The 19,969-nt window shown below is 33.0% G+C and overlaps 1 protein-coding gene across 8 annotated transcripts in view; it reads left to right on the top strand.

The window, feature by feature from the left end:
* LOC114330604 (NAD kinase) overlaps window positions 1-19,723 on the top strand; it is a 214,517-nt gene extending 194,794 nt beyond the window's left edge. For 7 of the 8 annotated variants that reach the window (XM_028280004.2, XM_028280002.2, XM_028280008.2 and 4 more), the window contains 2 exons: window positions 4,280-4,362; window positions 7,545-19,723. In XM_028280004.2, the coding sequence (XP_028135805.1) occupies window positions 4,280-4,362; window positions 7,545-7,758 (297 nt within the window). In that variant the 3' untranslated portion in view covers window positions 7,759-19,723. The remainder of the gene's footprint in view (window positions 1-4,279; window positions 4,363-7,544) is intronic. The other variant, XR_007699462.1, reaches the window with a different exon arrangement.
* Window positions 19,724-19,969: the final 246 nt, after the last annotated feature.

Genomic DNA, 19,969 nt, shown 5'->3' with positions numbered 1-19,969 from the left:
AGGCGTTTTAACCACCAAAACCCCCTCGGGGTGCGCCACTGCGTTATCGGCGCCCTTGATGAAACCCTCGTGCCGACACACTATCGGCATGGGTACTGAACGAGTTAAAAAATAATTTACATTGGGAAACAAATGTAGCTCTTGTTTATCGATATTTACTTGAAGAGGTACTTTGGGGCTAGATGTAAGTAGGTACAGTATGGTCAGCAATTATTATCCATACGCCATCTGTAATATGCCCATCAAACAGTTTCTTCAGCACAAATGGCATCAGACGTATCGGTCTCAGGGACTTGTTTCTGTAAAAAGTTACCCGCATGAGCCCCCATGCTCTTGGTATGTGCCTCATCTAGCCCATCCAGTTCTAAGCTAGCACGTCGTAAGGAACGAACTGCCCAGCTGGTAATTATTATCACATAATGTACCAGTATAGGCTTGTAGCGACTCTTACACGAAGAAACAAGTCAAAAGAGTTCGCAAGATCCTAATGATTGGGGAACCATGAAATACGTATCGAGGAATGATGAGACTCGAATATTAATAAAAACTACTTAAAGAGTAACGAATCATGGCAAAATGGACTGGATTTGTAAGACAAATCTGCAAGACACACCTTTGACATAATCGGCGCAAGAGACGCATAAGCGCGAATGACAGAATCTTCCAGATTACAAGATACTCAATAGTGAGATTATATTAACTACAAAAGAAACAAAGGAAAAATTCCTGAATGAGTGTAAAGCAAGAGCAGGCCATAAGAAACGTATATACTTTAATATGTACAGAAAAAATATATAATTTAATAAATTATAACAACAAAATATTCAGGCAAATTGCTCTAGTACCTATACATAAAAGGATAAGTTTCTACTGCAATTGCCAGTTAACTTGGCGACAGCGAATACGCACAACGTCACAGAGACTGATGATCATCCCCTAAGGCTACGGCTCCACGGGCGAGAAATTGACGCTAGCAGTAGCCGTAAAACGAATTTAAGGTTCCGCGTAACGGAATAGGAATAGCCGAACTGAACCGACTACGCACAAGTCCTGTAGTCGGTTCAGTTCGGCTATTCCTATTCCGTTCCGGGGAACCTTACGTTCGTTTTACGGCTACTGCTAGCGTCAATTTCTCGCCCGTGGAGCCGTAGCCTAAGCCACTCTGCAATTTTGGGCTGTTCGTCTCGCCAAGTTAACTGGCGATGACGTAATAGTAGTATCATAAGTAGAGGAGTCCGATAAGGCTGCGTAGTATTTCCTGTGCTTTTAACTTGTACTTGGGATACTGGCATCCAAATATGAAGATTACTATCAAAATAGCAAATAAACATCAGATAGGCTGCAATAGATAATCATCGCAAACTCAGACTTTGAATTACAAACCATCGTAAATCTAATAAATTAATTATTAAATTAATTACTAATTACTAGACAAGATTCAGTTAATAGAGTGTATCATAAAGTTTACCTATTTCCTGTGATGTTCATTAATAAAAAGATTTATGTTTATTGTTATTATTTGAAAGTTCATTGCAATATAAATTACTTTATTAGTCTAATAATAAATTGCTTTAATAATAAGATTACATTGTCTATTAATTGTATTACTTAATTCACAAATCTCTTTATTAATTGATAACACATCAAAAACTGTATTATGCATAGGGAACTTGCACATTTTTTTATTACATAGTAATGTTCAGTTTTGTTTAAAAATAAGATTTTCAAAATTTCACGCCTCAAAACCGCATAATAACTTTAAAAGTAGAAATTTAAAATCTTCTGTGAATTTAAATCATTTCAAACGATCGAAAAAGCGCGCGATCCCTTGTGACGTCATATCATCATCTTTTGTAATAACAGTTCTCCTTTCTTATATAAAATTGAAGTTGAATAGAGTTTTTGAAGAGATAGTATTGAATTGTGTGGGTGTGTATTTAATATGGAAAATAAAAGTAAATACTCTAAGTGTTGTTTAGTACCATTGTTTAAAAGGACAACCATTAAAACCCCTAATAAAATATTTATTAGCTTACCAGTCGATAAGAAATTAAGGGTTTTCAATTAAAATCAAGTTAGATAAAGTAGATAAATAATTAAAAAAGTATCCAATACTAATTTTACATACATTTATTATTTATCTAACGCTTTTTGTTTTTGTCTCTACAACATTGTTTAACTGGTTGCATATTATAGGTATATGTACTCATCTATTCCATGCGTGCGACCTTTTCATATTTAGTCCTGGATCCCGCATACCAAAAAAAGTTTATTACTAGCAATACTAATTTTACATACATTTATTATTTATCTAACGCTTTTTGTTTTTGTCTCTACAACATTGTTTAACTCTTTGCATATTATAGGTATAGGTACTCATCTATTCCATGCGTGCGACCTTTTCATATTTAGTCCTGGATCCCGCATACCAAAAAAAGTTTATTACTAGCAACACTAATTTTACATACATTTATTATTTATCTAACGCTTTTTGTTTTTGTCTCTACAACATTGTTTAACTGGTTGCATAGTATAGGTACTCATCTATTCCATGCGTGCGACCTTTTCATATTAGGGAGTTTTTGTTGCTACGTAACGTACGCATCTCCGTATACGTAAAGCAACTAACGTGTCGTAGAGGATGAATGTTAAAATAGGTAGTTTTTGTAACTGCCTTAACGTAACGTAAAGCAAATCGTAAAGTCATTTTTAAATTCCGTTGACATTTAAAAAAATAAAACAATGTTCACACAATATACAATTAATATACAAATGTAAAAAAAGATAAATGAATGATGAAATTGTATGGTTTTAATTGCTTCTATTTAAATATAAAAATATTATTTTTCCTTAGGTTAAAATTGTTTTATTTTTGTTTATACCTACTTTTTAGTTGTAAATTATTGTATACCTACATCAGAATTCCAGTAGGTATAATGTAAATAGTGTGGTAATATTTATTTGAAAATTTTACTGAAACTAGGTCATTTGTTTATCTAGTTATTAATTGTGGTGATCACTGTATTTCTTAAATTAATACAAGATTTGTTTGTTTTGCTTTATTAATAGACAACTTAAAAACAATAAAATTTTAAATCTTTATGAAGCTCCAATTTCCAATTACAAACACAGAATAATTTTACTCAAATAGACTAAACCAATAACCAATATAACCTTAAAATGTTTATAAACAGGTAGTACGCTGATGAAATGTTCATTTGGTAGGTAATCGGGCAAGATCCTCGTGTGCATTCGGTGACTTTCGGCTCGATAGGGATGCGTATGAACCTAACGTACCAGCCCGTAACCTTAGGTAATACGTATCGCGATACGGGAGTTCAATCATTAATGCGCAAGCGTATATGTCAAAAAGATGCGTTACGTTTACGTATTTGTGTGCACAAAAACTCCCTATTTAGTCCTGGATCCCGCATACCAAAAAAAGTTTATTACTAGCAAGCTGAAAATTTGTTAATAGCTTAACGGTGTCTAGTCGGACAAACTTTGATGTAGGGGAATATTGGAACAGGGGAAACTGTGGAACACGTTACAGGTTTCGAACGTCAGAATACGAGAAGGTCACATGTATTTTGTCGGGCAGAACTTCCAATTGATTTGTTACCGTTTCATTAAACTCTCAAGCAAAAATCAGACTGCCATTTATCACCAATATAATTCCTGTCATTTGACATGTTCTACGTATCGGACTTATTAAAACGTCAAACATATTTGTCGGACAAACATTTTTTCATAAATATATTATATAAAGTGTGCTATTGAATAATCAACCTATAGTTTTCACAATCATAAACTTGTCAGGATGACACGTTACACAATTAAAACTTCCCCTGTTCTAGTGTCTGACAACACATCAAAGTTTGTCTGACTAGACACCTTTAAGCTATTAACAAATTTTCAGGTAAACTTTTGGTACGCGGGATCCAGACCTATTAATTATTATGAATGTTAATATTACAAACATATTGACTTTTGGGAAAATGTTTAAACAAATACACTGTTAGTTTGTTAATAAAACATTAGCCAAATAGATATTTGTAATGTACACAAAAAAGAAATACAAATAAAAAACAAGAGAAAATTTTGAAATTTAGTTTCGATTTAGTGCTTTGCGGATTTTTTTTTTAATTTTAAGTCGCTATAATTTTCGTATTAGATATTAAATGATAATAATACATAATAATCTATTTTATAAAAATGGTAATCATTTTTTAGTCATATAGGTCTAATAGCTCACTATAGTTTTTAAAATCATTTGTAGATATCAGTGTCTCCAGACAGTCGAAACACTTCATGGGTATCATTTGATGGAAGAAATCGGCAAGAGCTCGTACATGGAGACAGGTAAATATTTTTGTTCTTACTAATTCGTCTAAGATATATTAAAAAGTAAAAATTCCAAACAAACTGCCAAGGTAAGCGTTGACAACCAGAACATCCGGATATAAAACTACAAAGAGGTGCCAGACAGGGTTGCGTTTTGTCCCCACAACTCTTCAAGCAGTATTTAAAAAACCGCTCTCAGATTCAGTAGAGGGTATATGTAGGGTATATGGATCAATGGGGAAATTTGAATAGCTTAAGTTTTGCAGACCATACAGTAATAATGATGATTAACAACAATGATTTACATGACGTAATGCAACTACTTCAGGCCATCGGTACATAATTCACAAATATTTTACGGCTATCCCTACTTTTTCTGTCTACAAGGCAAATTACGTGTAGTAAAATTCACACTGGTATGGATATGTAAACATTACTAGAATGTCATTCTACTTGAAAATGTCATCATTAATTTTAAAGAGATGGCTTTTGAATGTTCTTGGATAACTGTTATTTGTATATTGTATAATTGCAAATTATTAATTAGTTAATAAATGTGATAATTTTTTCACTACCTATGTATTCAGTGATTGTAATAATTTATATGTACAACAAAAACTAATACTCAATCGAGAAAAGAGGAAAAGTGTTAAAGTGATTTTTTAATAATATATTGTTACTATGGAACGGTTACAATTTTGAACATCTTTAACAAAAAAATACTCGGATCACAGAGTATATCCTGATAATATATTCTGCCTAACTTTGCTTGCTGCTATTCTGAATATATTCTTCTTCTCTCTGGTCCTTTCTTTCCAGATACCTTGCCACGAAGAATGAGTTGCAACAAGCCATATCTCTGTTCATTCCTCATAACATGGCCCAGATATTCTAGATTGGGTAAATGGGGTACCTACATTGTGTTAGATTCGTCAATAAATAAGTAAAATCCACATTAAAACATTAAAACAAAATCGCACAGGAACACAAAGACGAGACAAAAAATAGTTTGGGAAGTGGAACTAGGTCAGGAGCACTGCATTTGTTTAGCTATGTTAATTTTTGTTCTAGTTCTTGATTTTTTCTCAAAAAGTTCAAAAATATTTTTTTTCTAGTTTTGAGAAAAAATCTAGAACTAGAACAAAAATTAACATAGTTAAAAACAAATGCAGTGCTCCTGACCTGATACAATCATTTAGTTACAATTTTTTAAGCTTTCCGACTATTTCTTCCTTTGTGCGACCTCTACTCCTCTCATTAGAACATCAAGGAGTATTGACCTTAACAATTGGGTTACAATTGCACGTCCAGAGCTAACATCGATATTAAATATTAACCTGTATTGATCCAAACGTTGTCAGCCTTACACCAACACATACATAAATAAATAGAAATCTTTTAATAAATATAAATATAAATCTCTAAAACCATTACATATTAAAATTGTATATATGACATTCACTTTAGTTTACTTCACAAACGAAATAGCAGACACAGATTTGTTGTATGTCTTTTACCAATTATTCCATCACCCTCAAGAATTTCCATAAACTTGTTAACCTTTACAACATTCTCCGTCTACTCCAACATATCCCGTTAGCATAATAGACCAGGGCGCATCTGTAAAAATATTAGTACGTTTGGATAACATTGAGTTATCCTCCCTCTCAAGAAGATCCGGAAAATTGTTTAAATAATCAAAATGTCAAAAAAAGAAGGGAAAATTCGATTTTTTTTCTTTGTTTTTTGATTATAACTAAAAGTATTCATTTTCGAGAAAAGTTGTACTGACATAAAAGTTGTGTAATTAAATTTCCTACAATATTGAATTGGTTAAAAATTTAAAAAATAGTCACCCTTGTTGCAAAATAGCAATAATTGCGAAAAAAAACATACAAAAACAAGTATTTGTATTTTACGTTTTTCAACCATTTATGCTACACTTAGGACCTTCATATTTCACCCAGAAAAACTTTATGATACAGTAAATCAAGACTGTAAATTTTATTAAGATGGGTTCAATAGATTTTGCAAAATAAATTTCGCAATCCAGCTTTCGCAAAAAAATTCATTTTTTCAAAATGTTACTGACTGAAAATAAAGCAGATAGCAAGTTGAATTTTTTCTGCATATAGAAGTATACTGTACCTTTCATTTGCAATTTGCAAAATTAAAATCGATTAACTACCAGGGCGTCAGGAATTTTTTTAAATAAACATTAATTATTAGTGCTACGCGTGAAATTTTGGTGGAAATCAACTTGTGTGAATCAAACACCTCTGTCCTGCTCGTAGCACCAAAAATTAATGTTTATTTAAAAAATTTCCTGACGCCGTGATAATTAATCGATTTTAATTTTGCAAATTGCAAATGAAAAGTACAGTACACTTCTATAAGCAAAAAAAATTCAACTTGCTATCTGCTTTATTTTCAGTCCTGCAATATTTAAAAAAAAATGAATTTTTTGCGAAAGCTGGATTGCAAAATTTATTTTGCAAAATCTATTAAACCGATCTTAATGAAATTGACAGTGTTGTTTTACTAGATCATAAAGTTTTTCTGGGTAAAATATGAACGTCCTTTAGCATAAATAGTTGAAAAACGTAAAATGCGAATATGTACTTGTTTTTGTATGTTTTTTTTCACAATTATTGCTACTTTGCAACAAAAGTTACTATTTTTTAAATTTTTAACCAATTTTATATTGTAGGAAATTTAATTACGCAACTTTTATGTCAGTGCAACTTTTCTCAGAAATGAATAGTTTTAAAGTTATAATCAAAAAACCAATAAAAAATCGAATTTTTCCTTCATATTTTGACATTTTGATTATTTAAACAATGTTCCGGACCATTTTGAGTGGGAGGATAACTCAAATATTATTATTTGAGTTATTTTCAAGCAATTTCTGCAAAAAATCTCCGCATCTTAAAACAGATGCGCCCTGGACTATAACTTGAGCAAGATATCATGTTATTGAATACTCAGGAAGTAGCTCCTTATAGCCGAATCATTTAGTGACTTGTAACCGTTGACCTGAAGATGCTCTGCATACTGTAGAGAGCGAAACCGGTCGTCGGAAGTTACAATAAATGATTGAGAGTACGTCTGACTTTTACTTCATTCATATTATGAATATTTTATCAAATAGCAATTTACTATGGTGTGGCCATGTATCTAATACCGTATTATTTTTCTAGTTTAAGAGTAACAACGTCGATCTACCCAGTTCCCAGTATATGTGCTCAGGACCAAATCTCAGATTGGTTCGACTCGCTGGCAGAGTGCCTTCACTGGAACGTCAGGAAGAGGCAGAAACACTTGGACGAACTAAATGACCTCACGCATTCAAGCTCCAACGATACCTTAGATTCCATAGAAAGGGACGTCTTAGAAAAGGAAGAAAAGTCATAAAAATGTTTTGTTTTCAGTAAATCGTTCGGAAAGGGAATCATGTGCACAAATTTTTAAATGTTTACAACTTTTATCAGTTTTATTACGTTTTTAAGAGCAATTTTAAGCGGTTAATAAAGACATATTTTGATTATACTTTCTCATATGTGTTTTATACATATGTTTTGTTAAATTGGACACTGATGAATAAAAATGTTGCGTAAAATGTAATGTTTAAGGTTCTAGATATAATAATGGTTACCATTGAATGCTGGATATCAAATAATTGATATCCGTGCCAAAAGTTTTTTAGATTCGAAAACTTTTCATTTAGGTTTTTAGACAATCACCAAAAAATACATTGGACTCAAAGTTTCTGTAGTATATAAAGAAAAATGCTTACAGTTGAGTCCCCGAGTCTTTACCCGTGCGTCATTATTTAAAGCATACGAAATAAGTCGGAAATTTACTAAAGGCAACAGTAAGTGACAGAAAGTGGCTATTATTCCGATCACGGGTTATAGTATAAAATTTGACGTTATCAAATAAATAGAATGTCAAATTTAAGTTTTGCTTTAAAATTTTGGTGCATAATTACAGCTACATTTGAAGTAGCTTAATAAATTATTTTATTATCATTGATTAATAAATAAATAAACAATTTATAAAAAAAGTCGGATAACATATTTTCTTTTTGTTATTTTACTCACTTTGGCGGAATATTAAACACAAGCATTCCTTAACTGTGTCAACGATGAGGTTATTTGTACGTTGTCAAAATTTATCGTAAAATAACATAAACTTATCATAAAATTTCTAATCAAGTATATTCAAATGGGAAATAAGCCACAATTTTACCTAAAAATGATTTTATTAACGTTTTTAAGTCGTCTACTTTAAAATGTATAATACGTGTCTGAATTGCCGATATAAATGAGTCAGATTAAATAAATTATTAGAAGAATTTTTTACTAAGCAACAACATTTTTATTTATTTAGTATTATTTTGTATTTTGACAACGACACCCGACTTGGGCGTCGAAACGTTAATAAAATCATTTTTAGGTAAAATTGTGGCTTATTTCCCATTTGAATATACTTGATTATAAAAATGCCACAAGAAAATAGCTTCAGAACAACATAAAATTTCTAACTCCAATATAAAATTAGTTGTGAAACCAACTGTTTGTATACTATAAAAAACTTCAAAATGCAAAAATTCGACAAAATAACAGCAAAAAATTCGACAAACTGACAGCCACAAAAGTAAACAAACCAAAACGTCAGAAATTGTACTTAAAATATGTGAAAACATCCCCAATCGTCTTTCTTTGTACTTATCTCTTTTCAATGCACTGAGTCTAGATCGTTCATAAAATTAACATGTGTTTTTACTTAATAACAGGCGACAGCTGGTTTGTCATTAGTTTCATGCGTGGAAGAGAATGATGCTAGATAAAAAGTATGTGTTTTATCTCGCCAGGTATTAATGACGCACGGGTAAAGACTCGCGGACTCAACTGTACATTATTGCCTCTACTGACTAAGAAAATCTAATAAGTTAATCATCATCATCAACAGTTATTCCATCTATCGTAAGATGTAAGCGTTCCTTAGTACTTCTTAATTCATTGCTGTTCGTTATTTTTTGCATCTATTCGTGACCAGCCATTGGCTTGATGACAGTCCATCTGGTTTGAAGTCTGCCTCTACTTCTCTTATTTAATTGGCACATCTCAGATCTTCAGGTTTTCGCCTGTATCGTCACTCCTTTATTTGCCCATTCTAAAGTTCGAAATAGATCTTCTAGAGCTAAAGTAAATAGGAATTAGGAGAAAAATATAAACATTTTTCTATACTTATACCCTGCTTCTTCTTCTTCTTAAGGTGCCGAGACCGCTTGTCGATCGTTGGCTCTCATGTTGCCCAGCATATTAATAATCATTGTGTTTTTTACCCTGCTATACATATCTTATTTGGATCGGTCTGTACTATTACTGTATATATACAGCGTATTATGCCTGTGGGTTCCCTCTCTATCCCAACAGGCGTTGTCACTTCACACACATCTTATGGAAAATATAATGTCACTCAAATTCAATAAAATGTATACGAGTGGATTCGTTTTAAATTAACGGTCAATTCTTATCATTGCGCCAACTCTTAATTATGATTAATTACGGCGCAAATTGCAATTAAGGTTTATCGAAATCACATTTTTGGAGTCTATAAACGTGTCAGTTATAATCACTATTGCTCTGGGTGCTATTCAAAACAGCTTAAACCCCGCTGGGCCTAAGCGGATTAGTGAAACTATTATAATAAGATGCTTAATAGCCCGAGAAGATTTATGAAGTACATACCTATAATTTGGGTATTTTAAAATATTTTTTCTCTCTCTAACTTATGTACAGCTGGTTCCTAAAAAAACTGATACGACTCTTAAAGCGTATTTTGTAGAAAATTGAGCAGTGTATTTTGAAGGATAAAATTTGTTATTTACACACTGTCACTGCCAAATCTTAAAATTTGTCAGATAACTTATTCTATTCAGTCTCAAAAAATGGCTCCACATGCTAGCAAAGAGCTAGAAGCAAGAATTGTAACGAAATTGGAAGATGTTTGGTCAGTATCTGCCATAGCGAACCATTTTAACGTAAGCAGAACAACAGATTTAAAACAATTCTTACTTTAATATATTGTTGAGTTAAGTCGTTTATTTTATTCCTTAATAATATTAAAAATAATAACAACAACCCTATTTTATGTAAAAACTGTCATTTATTATACTCTTTATAAAATGCAGGAATTCAAAATAATATCAAAATTTAGACCTTAATAATTATTTCAATTTATGAATTAACATATGTAATCAGCTGTTTGTTGTTTGTTTGTTTATTTTATTATTTGTCTGTCATAATAAATATAATATAATGTCAGACCAATCAAAATTTGATTGGTCGGTATTTAATACACTGCTCAAAATGATCAAATCTTACTAAGAGTCGTATCAGTTTTTTTAGGAACCAGCTGTACCTACCCATTTGATTTCAGATTGATTTATATCAATTTCTGCTCTTATTATTGAAAATTAAGAGTTATCGCAATGATAAGAATTGACCGTTAAATTGAAACGAATATATTCATATAAATTTTATTGAATTTAAGTGACATTATATTTTCCATAAGATGTGTGCGATGTCCTTTCTTTCTGACATTGCTTTGGTTATTCCATGTTGTGCGTAGTCTGGTCGTTTTCTGTTCTTCGGCGGAATCCATATTATTGTCTTTTTTGGAAGCCGTTCCTCTTCCATTCGACTTCCGTGTCCTTCTTCTTTTTCTTTGGGTGCTGCAAACTATGCAGCGTGTAGGCGTTCATACTGGTTATCGAATGTACAGTACACTCTTCTTAGTAACGAGCAGTAATTCAGTAGGTTTCCTGTTATTTTTGTTTTCTTTAAACAATATATTGACAAAATCGCTCAACAAAATTAAAGCGTAATATAAATCCGGCTCGAAAGACCATAAAAATATGGAAGTGATTACCAAAAATTTAGTTTTTTGAAGCATACTTTATTTCTCTACTGTCTAGTCTCAAAATATGAGCCATACACGATATAACTTGTAAGCTGCATTGTTGGTATTAACCCGGGCACACTCCCGCTCTCTTCTGCCACGTAAGCAGTCGCGCTTTAGATTAAATCTTACAATACAAATTTAAATACGAATTTAAAACAAATTTTTTATTTTATAATATTTTTATTTACTTTTTATTTTAAAAATATTTATTTCTAATAATTTTAAAGCTAATTGGTTCCCACCAAAGCGATAAATTCCATAAAAAAATATCTACGGATTACTACAATCTTAGTACCTACTACAAGTTATCACGGAAAAGGATAAAATGTTAGATTATTTCTAACGGGGCGACTGCTCCCGGGTTAAACTATTACTTGTCATTAGGCTGCCAGTAACTCTAAAATCTAAATGAAAATATGAAGTATCCATTATTATGTCTATTGTCTGTTAATTTATATTTAAACTCCGATGGAAATTATTAATTATAAGATTTTTACAAAATTTACTATTAATTTTTTAAATTATATTAGACCGTAGGAACTGCAATACTTGTATTGCAGGCTAAAACATTGTATTGGTGCCTTAATGTTATTATGACACAAAACTTCCAATTATTAAAATGCACCAAAACCAATATACACTCTATATGAAATATTTATTCTGTTTTTAATTTGAGTTGAACGTTTTATATATCTAATTTTGTAACATAAGCAGTTTAGGAAGACCATAATTGTTTTGTGGTTTTTATCGAACTATAAATAGAAAATCTTACTCCCAAGAGCTTATCTTAAGACAAAACGGTTTGTAACTTATTGATGCCTTTTTTTGTTGTGTTTTTCAACGAGTTTGGAACTTTTTCCTAAAGATTTCTTACTACTACATCGGTTTACAGCGTTCTCCGACGGCTTTCAACTCCTAACCGGCATTCTTCTTTGTTTAACCATATACCTGGAGGATTTTTCTTTCTTATAGTTCTTTTTCGATTCCCTCCCTCTAGTTTCTTCTCGGCCTTACTCTTTTCCTTCTCCTTTGTGGTGTCTACTTCAAAATCTGTTTAGGGATCCTGTCATCTAACATTCTCTGTACATGGCCGTACCATATTAGGTGTTTTGTTTTTATGTCATTATTCCGTTGGTGGGTGTGTTAACGGAAACAATTATATAAAATAATATTAATTAAAACGCAAGCAATTTTCAATAATATACCTAGTCATTTTTGGATAAACAAGCGTGCTTCGTTTATTATCTCGTAAGGGTTTTGTTGTTGTTTTAGCGAGGGTGTGTCTGAACCGCGCGCCTGCTGTGTCGATACTGCGAGACCACCACACTCTATTATGTCACCATGCTTGCGGTTTTACAATATGGCTAGAAAGGCAATAAATTACTACATCTGCGTTTTAAAAGATGAGAACCTTTCTGTATTTTAAGAAGTTACATAAAGAGCGTGGCAATCTGGCCTCGAAATCTATTAGTGTTTCCTTGAAAAAAAGATTAATTTTATACAATCTGCTTAGGGATACATTTCGTTTCTTAAACTTAACGGCCCTTGTATATTAAATGAGAATTTTAAATGACTAATGTTATTTCGTTTTGAGAAAAGTTATTAAAAATTTAGCAAAAATAGTAATTAAAGCATGTCGCTATCATTAATTTATATCGTCATCATTAATTTATTGTGTGCGTGACTCCCATCATTTCTCGTATTCTCTCATTTGGTATCCGAGCTCTTCTTGATTTGCCTGCTGCTTTTCTCCAGAAGTCCATTTCTGTTCCCAGTAACATTTTCTCTGTTCTTTTTTGGTACCCTAAACTTTTTGTATACAGTAGCTTTACACTCTCATGGTTTAAATGGTAAAATGGCATAGGTTGTACCGTACTTATTTTATTTATTAACTGATTTGCCTCGATGTGCTCTTTTTTTCGAATCTGTTTGGGAGTACCGCTTTAACTTTTAGCAGATGATGATCGGTGCCACATGATGGCCCTCTGGCTACCCGCAGATCTTGTATTTTAATTGTAGTTCTCTGTCTTCTCTGAATTACAAAATACTCCGCACAATGCGGCACAAACCTTATGGAAATTAGGTCCCCGTGGATTTAGTTCATACTTTGGGAATATACCTCCTGAAGCATCCTGATAAAAAGTTCTCATGGGCAAATCTCGATCGTATGGAAGATTTTCAAGATATAGAGGCACAAACTTGGAAAATTATAAGATTTACCGGGTATTCCAATTCCCTGAGTTACTGGTTATCTGGCAACATGTAGAAGTATGGATTAAATAAAACTACTAGTAGTCTAGAATTTTTTCCTGGCTATCCAATGGCTACCTTTACTTTGACCTTGACCTTCAACGGACGTCATCTTCTAGAGTTTCAAGGGTTTTCAGCATTAAATTGATATAAACAGATGGGTTTTTGGGATCGCTAAACACGAATATACCATCAGAATTGACCTCCAAAGGACGTGATGGCCAGGGCCACTACAAGGGACATCATCTTCTAGAGTTTCGATGGTTTTCGGCATTTAATTGATGCAAATGAATTACTGAAGGGTTTTTTGAGGTCGCCAAACACTAATATGCCACCAGAACCGACTCCCGGGACACCTGGTTTCCAAGATCAATGAAAGGGGATCCTGGAGTTTCGAGGGTCTTCGGTACTACATTGATGCAATCGGATTACTCATAGGTTTTTGGAGTTGCTGACAGTGGCGGCTCGTATAACTTTAGGAAGGTAGTGCCAGAATCCGGGCAGCTGCCTAAATTTTTTGTGGCGGTTTTACGATATGGTCAAAAAGGATATAAAATATAAATAGAGTATCACGATAAGCTGAATTTAATTGGGTTTTTATATTTAACTTACCAAGCATTGAAAAGCTAAAAACGTTATTCATGTGCACTTTAGATTTTTCATGGGATTTCAATTTCTCCCATATATGTACAAGATCATCGGTGCCTTTGTTTGACCAAGTCTCGTCACCTCCAAACAAAACGCATACAAAACAGAAGAGTTTATTAGTTTGTTCGCAACCACACAACCAGCTATTTTTATCATAAATAATTTTATTAAACTTACGACAGCGAAGTTTTTGTCCATTTCCACTTTGTTTTTCAATTTTTAAATCGGGTAAAGGCCGACCGAGTTCTTTAATTTGTAGTTTTTTTTCTAACGAAAAACCACCAAAAGAGTTTTTTAATATACTAATTTGATTCATTGTCAATAAATAAATTAAACGTAGAAAATAATCAAAATATTATTTTTATACCTACGACACCCACGATCACAACGCACTAACTAATAATTACAAATTAAAAAATATAGTAGAGTATAAACACAAATATACAATACAGTAGTAGACAATAAACACAATAGCGTCAAGCGAACGCGTAAAGAAACTAGAAATATGTAGATCTAAAACATTGTATCTTAAGATCCACTAACTTCCTTTTCGAGATTTCGAGCCTGGCACGGAGACTCCAATTTAAACGTATGTTAAAAGTGCAATACCGCTCTCTCTCTGTCACTTACACAGGATGCTCATACAATCTTTCTCTTTTCTCACGAGCCACTATGCCGTTCGGCACTGGGATTTTTATGATTTTCATCCTTTATCCGGTCAGCTGTGGGTGGCCAGAGTCGGTAGATTTGCATTGCGCTACACAGTTGCCAGATTTGATATAATTTATAAAAATAAAGAGAAATATTCACAAAAAAATAAACAGGCATTAAAATGTTTTTAAGATAAAAAATATGTTTCTGCATAGTTAGCAAGGTAGTGCCATGGCTCTATGGCACTACCTCACGGGCCGCCACTGGTTGCTGAACACGAATACCTCATCAGAACAGACATCGTAGTACCTGGTGCCTAAGACACGTTATGCTTTGGAGATTCGAGAGCTTTCGGTACTAAATTAATGTAAACTGATTACTCACAGGTTTTTGGGACTGCTGAACGTGAATACGCAATCAGATCCGACCCACGGAGCACCTGGTGCCTAAGGCAGGTCTTCTTCTGGAGTTTCGACAGGTTTCGGCATTAAATTGATGCAGATGGGTATCCGGACACCGGGGTACCTATTGCCTAAGGCATCGTTTCCCAACCGGTGGGTCGCGGAAAGATTTCAGGTGGGTCGTGGAAAGATTTCAGGTGGGTCGTGGAGTGGCTCTGACAGTAGCTGAGTGACGTACAGAGTACATAATAACGTATCATCATGAATGAGGGATGGGTCACGAATATGAAAAAACATCAGAAAGTGGGTCGCCAGGCGGAAAAGGTTGGGAACCACTGGCCTAAGGCACGTCATCTTCTGACGTTAGGAGAGTTTTCGGTACTAAATTGATGCAAGCGGATTACTCTTGTGTTTTTGTGGTTGCTGAACACGAATATGACTTAGATAAAAGACTCTGGAGTATCTAGTGACCACGATCAATAACACTATCAAAATAGAATATAGTAAATCGATCTTACAATAAATAAAGGAAAAACATTGCCAGATATAAATTGAGTTTATATTTATAAATAATTAAAACAATTGAAGAGCACAACCTAGTTATTTTAATAAAAATCTAAGCAAAAAACAACTTTTTACCAATTTGTACGCTTTCTTTGAACAGCAACTCAGAAAACCTCCGAGTACTCGGTGAAACTAGAGTACCCAGAGTACTCAGAAAACTCGAAACTATACAAGATGATGTGCCTTAGGCACCAGGTACTCCGATGTCTGTTCTGATGGGGTATTCATGTTCAGCAACTCCAAAAACCTATGAGTAATTCGTTTGCAGCAATGTAGTACCGAAGACCCTCGAAACTCCTGGAGCCCCCTTCATTGACTTTGGAAAGCAGGTGCTCCGGGAGTCTGTTCTGGTGGCATATTTGTGTTTAGCGACCTCAAAAAACTCTACAGTAATTCATTTGCATCAATTAAATGCCGAAAACCATCGAAACTCTAGAAGATGACGTGACTTGCAGTGGCCCTGGCCACCACGTGCTCGAGAGGTCAATTCTGATGGCATATTCGTGTTTTGCGATCCCAAAAATCCATGAGTAATCTGTTTATATCAATTTAATGCCGAAAACCCTCGAAACTGTAGAAGATGATGTCCGTTGAAGGTCAAGGTCAAAGTAAAGGTCGCCATTGGATAGCCAGAAAAAATCCTAGACTACTAGTACTTTTCTTTGATCCAAACTGCTACATGTTGCTAGATGACCAGTAACTCATTGAATTGGAACAGGGGCGGCCCGTCAGTTACAATTATTATGGTTTCAAGTTTATTTTTCGGATACAATGATATGCAAAAATGATGTTGTATCGCAGACTTAAAATGCGTTTATCTCGAAAACAGTTGAAGTTAGCGAGATGAATGTAGTATACCTTTTTTAAGTAAAAATATTAAGAGAATAAAAATGTTGATTCAAAAAGTACGTGGAGTGGGAGATAAAAATAATTGAACGTATTAAATGAGCGCTGAAAGACGTATGTAGCGCCCTCTGGGTAATACATCATTTTTGGTGGAAAATTTAGATTTCTCATCCCAAAAACCCCCGCCTACCAAATTTCGTGCTGTTATCCCATGTCTGTCAGGAAATATTCAAGAATAAATACAATAAAAGTTTAACTTTGACACCCTGTATTTCGGTTATTATCAACTTTCGTACTAAGGTAAGTTAGCTTAAATCGACCTATTTTAACCTCAGGAATGTAAGGTTAAGCTATGGCATGGTCCATTATTTACACCCTGTGCCTATATAGGTATGTACATATTATATTATACACTGTATGTGTCGCCTACCCGTATACTGAGGTCACGAGCCGCCACTGAATTGGAATACCCAGTAAATCTTATAATTTTCCGAGTTTGTGCCTCCATATTTTGAAAATCCTCCATACGATCGAGGTGTTGCCCATGAGAACTTTTCATCACAATGCTTCACAGAGTATTTTCCCAAAGTATGAATTAAATCCACTGAGACCTAATTTCCATAAGGTTTGTACTTTATCAAAATTTGTAATTCAGTGATGCCTTTTTTATTGTGTGTTTTTTAAAGATTTTAGACGTTGTTCATAAAGATTTCTTACATGTTTCCCTTGTTTTTTTTTTTCAATTACCTTTGCCCATCAAATCTGCTTTGGAATATGACCTAATATAGATCGTTTTAAAACCAAATTTTCTACCTTGATCGATACTTCTTGACATTTGCTGATGGTCGTTTTAGTTTATAATATTCGTGTGTGTATTACAAGAATAGAGACTAAATTTTCTGTATTACGCATTTGGGCTCTCGCTATCAGGTTAATCGGATTTGTATTAATCCGACTTTTACCGCAATCGTTTGAATATGTAATACGGTAATCTTCGTAAAATCACTTAATCGATTTTACGTAGTAACAAGTCTTTTACTCAACACGTACACACGCACACACATACTGTGGTTACTCACATCAATCTGCCACTGATTTTTAGGATGACCACATGAATGGTCATTTGGACTGATCTTCTTGTACGCTTTTTATTTACTTACATCTGGTTAAAAATTCGAACAAGCCTTTTACACTGCTATCTTGTCTATTTGTTACAATTCTTGTTTTCTTATCCTGTATTTTTTTTCATATTTTTTGTATATGTATGTTTATTGATTTAATAATAAATATTTTAAATACACTCGCGATCATAAAAAGCGGGTCACTCGATGAGTTATTCAAGTTAGATGTCTCGAATTTTCTAAATCTGTTGTCCAATTTGAGTGATTTTTTAGTATGTTATAGCCTTATTCTTTAGCAATATCGCTATAATAATATTGTTGCTAGACCGGTAAATTGTCATTGTATACCGGGTGTAACAATCATACTGTGTTTATTCCTAAAAGTTCGGAACACCCTGTGGAATGTTTTAGCATAAATAAAATATTGAAATTAAAACTAAATTGTAGCCTTACGCTCTCTTAACATTTTCTTTTTTGATTTATTTGTTTATGTTGGATAATAAAAAAAGTAAGCACGTTAATAACTAGCCATGTGTCTTCATCAATACATGGTGTTTTTAAATAAGTGCGACAAACTTTAAGGGGTAATTCTGTATGAAAAAATAATGACAGTTTGCTTTATAAACGTAATGCTTCGTTTCCGAGATACGGGATGTTAAAATTTTCCTTACAAACTGACGATTTATTTATTGCTCTAAAACCAATAGAGATATGCAAATGAAATTTGGTAGGTTTGAAGAGGCAGTTATTGTGGATTTTTTGACATAAAATTAATAATTCTATATTCACCATTGGCGTACATACGGGTATAAACATTTTAGATACATCCCGTATGCACGCCAATGGTGAATATAAAATTCTTAATTGTATGTCAAAAATGCGCCATAACTACCTCTTAACATCTACCAAATTTCATTTGCATATCTCAACCGGTTTTAGAGCAATAAATAAATCGTCAGTTTGTAAGAAAAAAATCAACATCCCGTATCTCGAAACCGAAGAATTTACGGTCATATGTTTATAAAGCAAACGGTCATTATTTTTTCATGCAGAATTGCCCCTTAAAGTTTCTCGCACTTATTTAGAAACACCCTGTATTGATGAAAAACATGGTTAGTTGTTAAGGTGCCTAACTTTTTTATTATCCAACATAAACAAATAAATCAAACAAGAAAATGTTAAGAAAGCCTAAGGCTACAATCGAGTTTTAATTTCAATATTGTATATATGCTAAAACATTCCACGGGGTGTTTCGAACTTTGAGGAATAAACACAGTATGATTGTTACACCCGGTATACAATGATAATTTACCTGTCTAGCAACAATATTATGGCGATATTGTTAAAGAATAAGGCTATAACATACTAAAAAAATCACTCAAATCGGACAGCAGGTTTAGAAAATTCGAAGAAATCTAACTTGAATAACTCATCGAGTGACCCGCTTTTTATGATCGCGAGTGTATTTCATGGTTATACAACATAATTTTAACGTTTTATTAAATCCTAGAAACACAAACTTTTGTCTTAGGTACAAGCTCCACCCTGAAATAAAAAAAATTAGATTTTTCATTGGAAAAAACAAAAAGCTTAGCTTTTTTAATTGTAAAAATATACAACAACTTAGACAACATTTTTTAATAGTAATGTTTATGATTTTTTACTAATGGTATATTGTAAATAAATATGTTTATTGTTGATTGGATATTTAGAAAATCCTAATATTATATTTTTATACCAGCGGTTTAGGTGTCAAATAAATACGTATATGATGTGTGAGGGGTAATAATTAGCATAAAAACGTTAATGACTTATAGAAAAAGTTTAATTTTTTATATAGTTGTATTTGCACTTTATGAAAAAAAATGTGTCGACCAAAACGTGCCAACTGGTTTTTAAATACACTTTTTGCAATATTTCTTTTGACTTTGTGTTTTATTTTCCTTGTCACACACATAACCTCTCCCTTTAATATCTAGAGAAGGGATAAAAGAAGTTTTATTATCGTTTCGAAGTATGTGGCCCAGATACGATGTATTTCTTATTTTAATTGAAGACATAAGTGGATAAAGGTCATATCGCACTAATAATACAATAGTGTCGTAACTCAAAAAAGATGATTTTTCAGAATCAACGAAAAACTCATTACTCATTTCATATTGGAGGTAAACA

The sequence above is a fragment of the Diabrotica virgifera genome, chromosome 7, assembly GCF_917563875.1.
Source record: "Diabrotica virgifera virgifera chromosome 7, PGI_DIABVI_V3a".
In the NCBI taxonomy this organism is placed as follows: domain Eukaryota; kingdom Metazoa; phylum Arthropoda; class Insecta; order Coleoptera; family Chrysomelidae; genus Diabrotica; species Diabrotica virgifera.
Note: the sequence above shows the minus strand (reverse complement) of the source record. Positions and strands in the feature narration are given on the sequence as shown.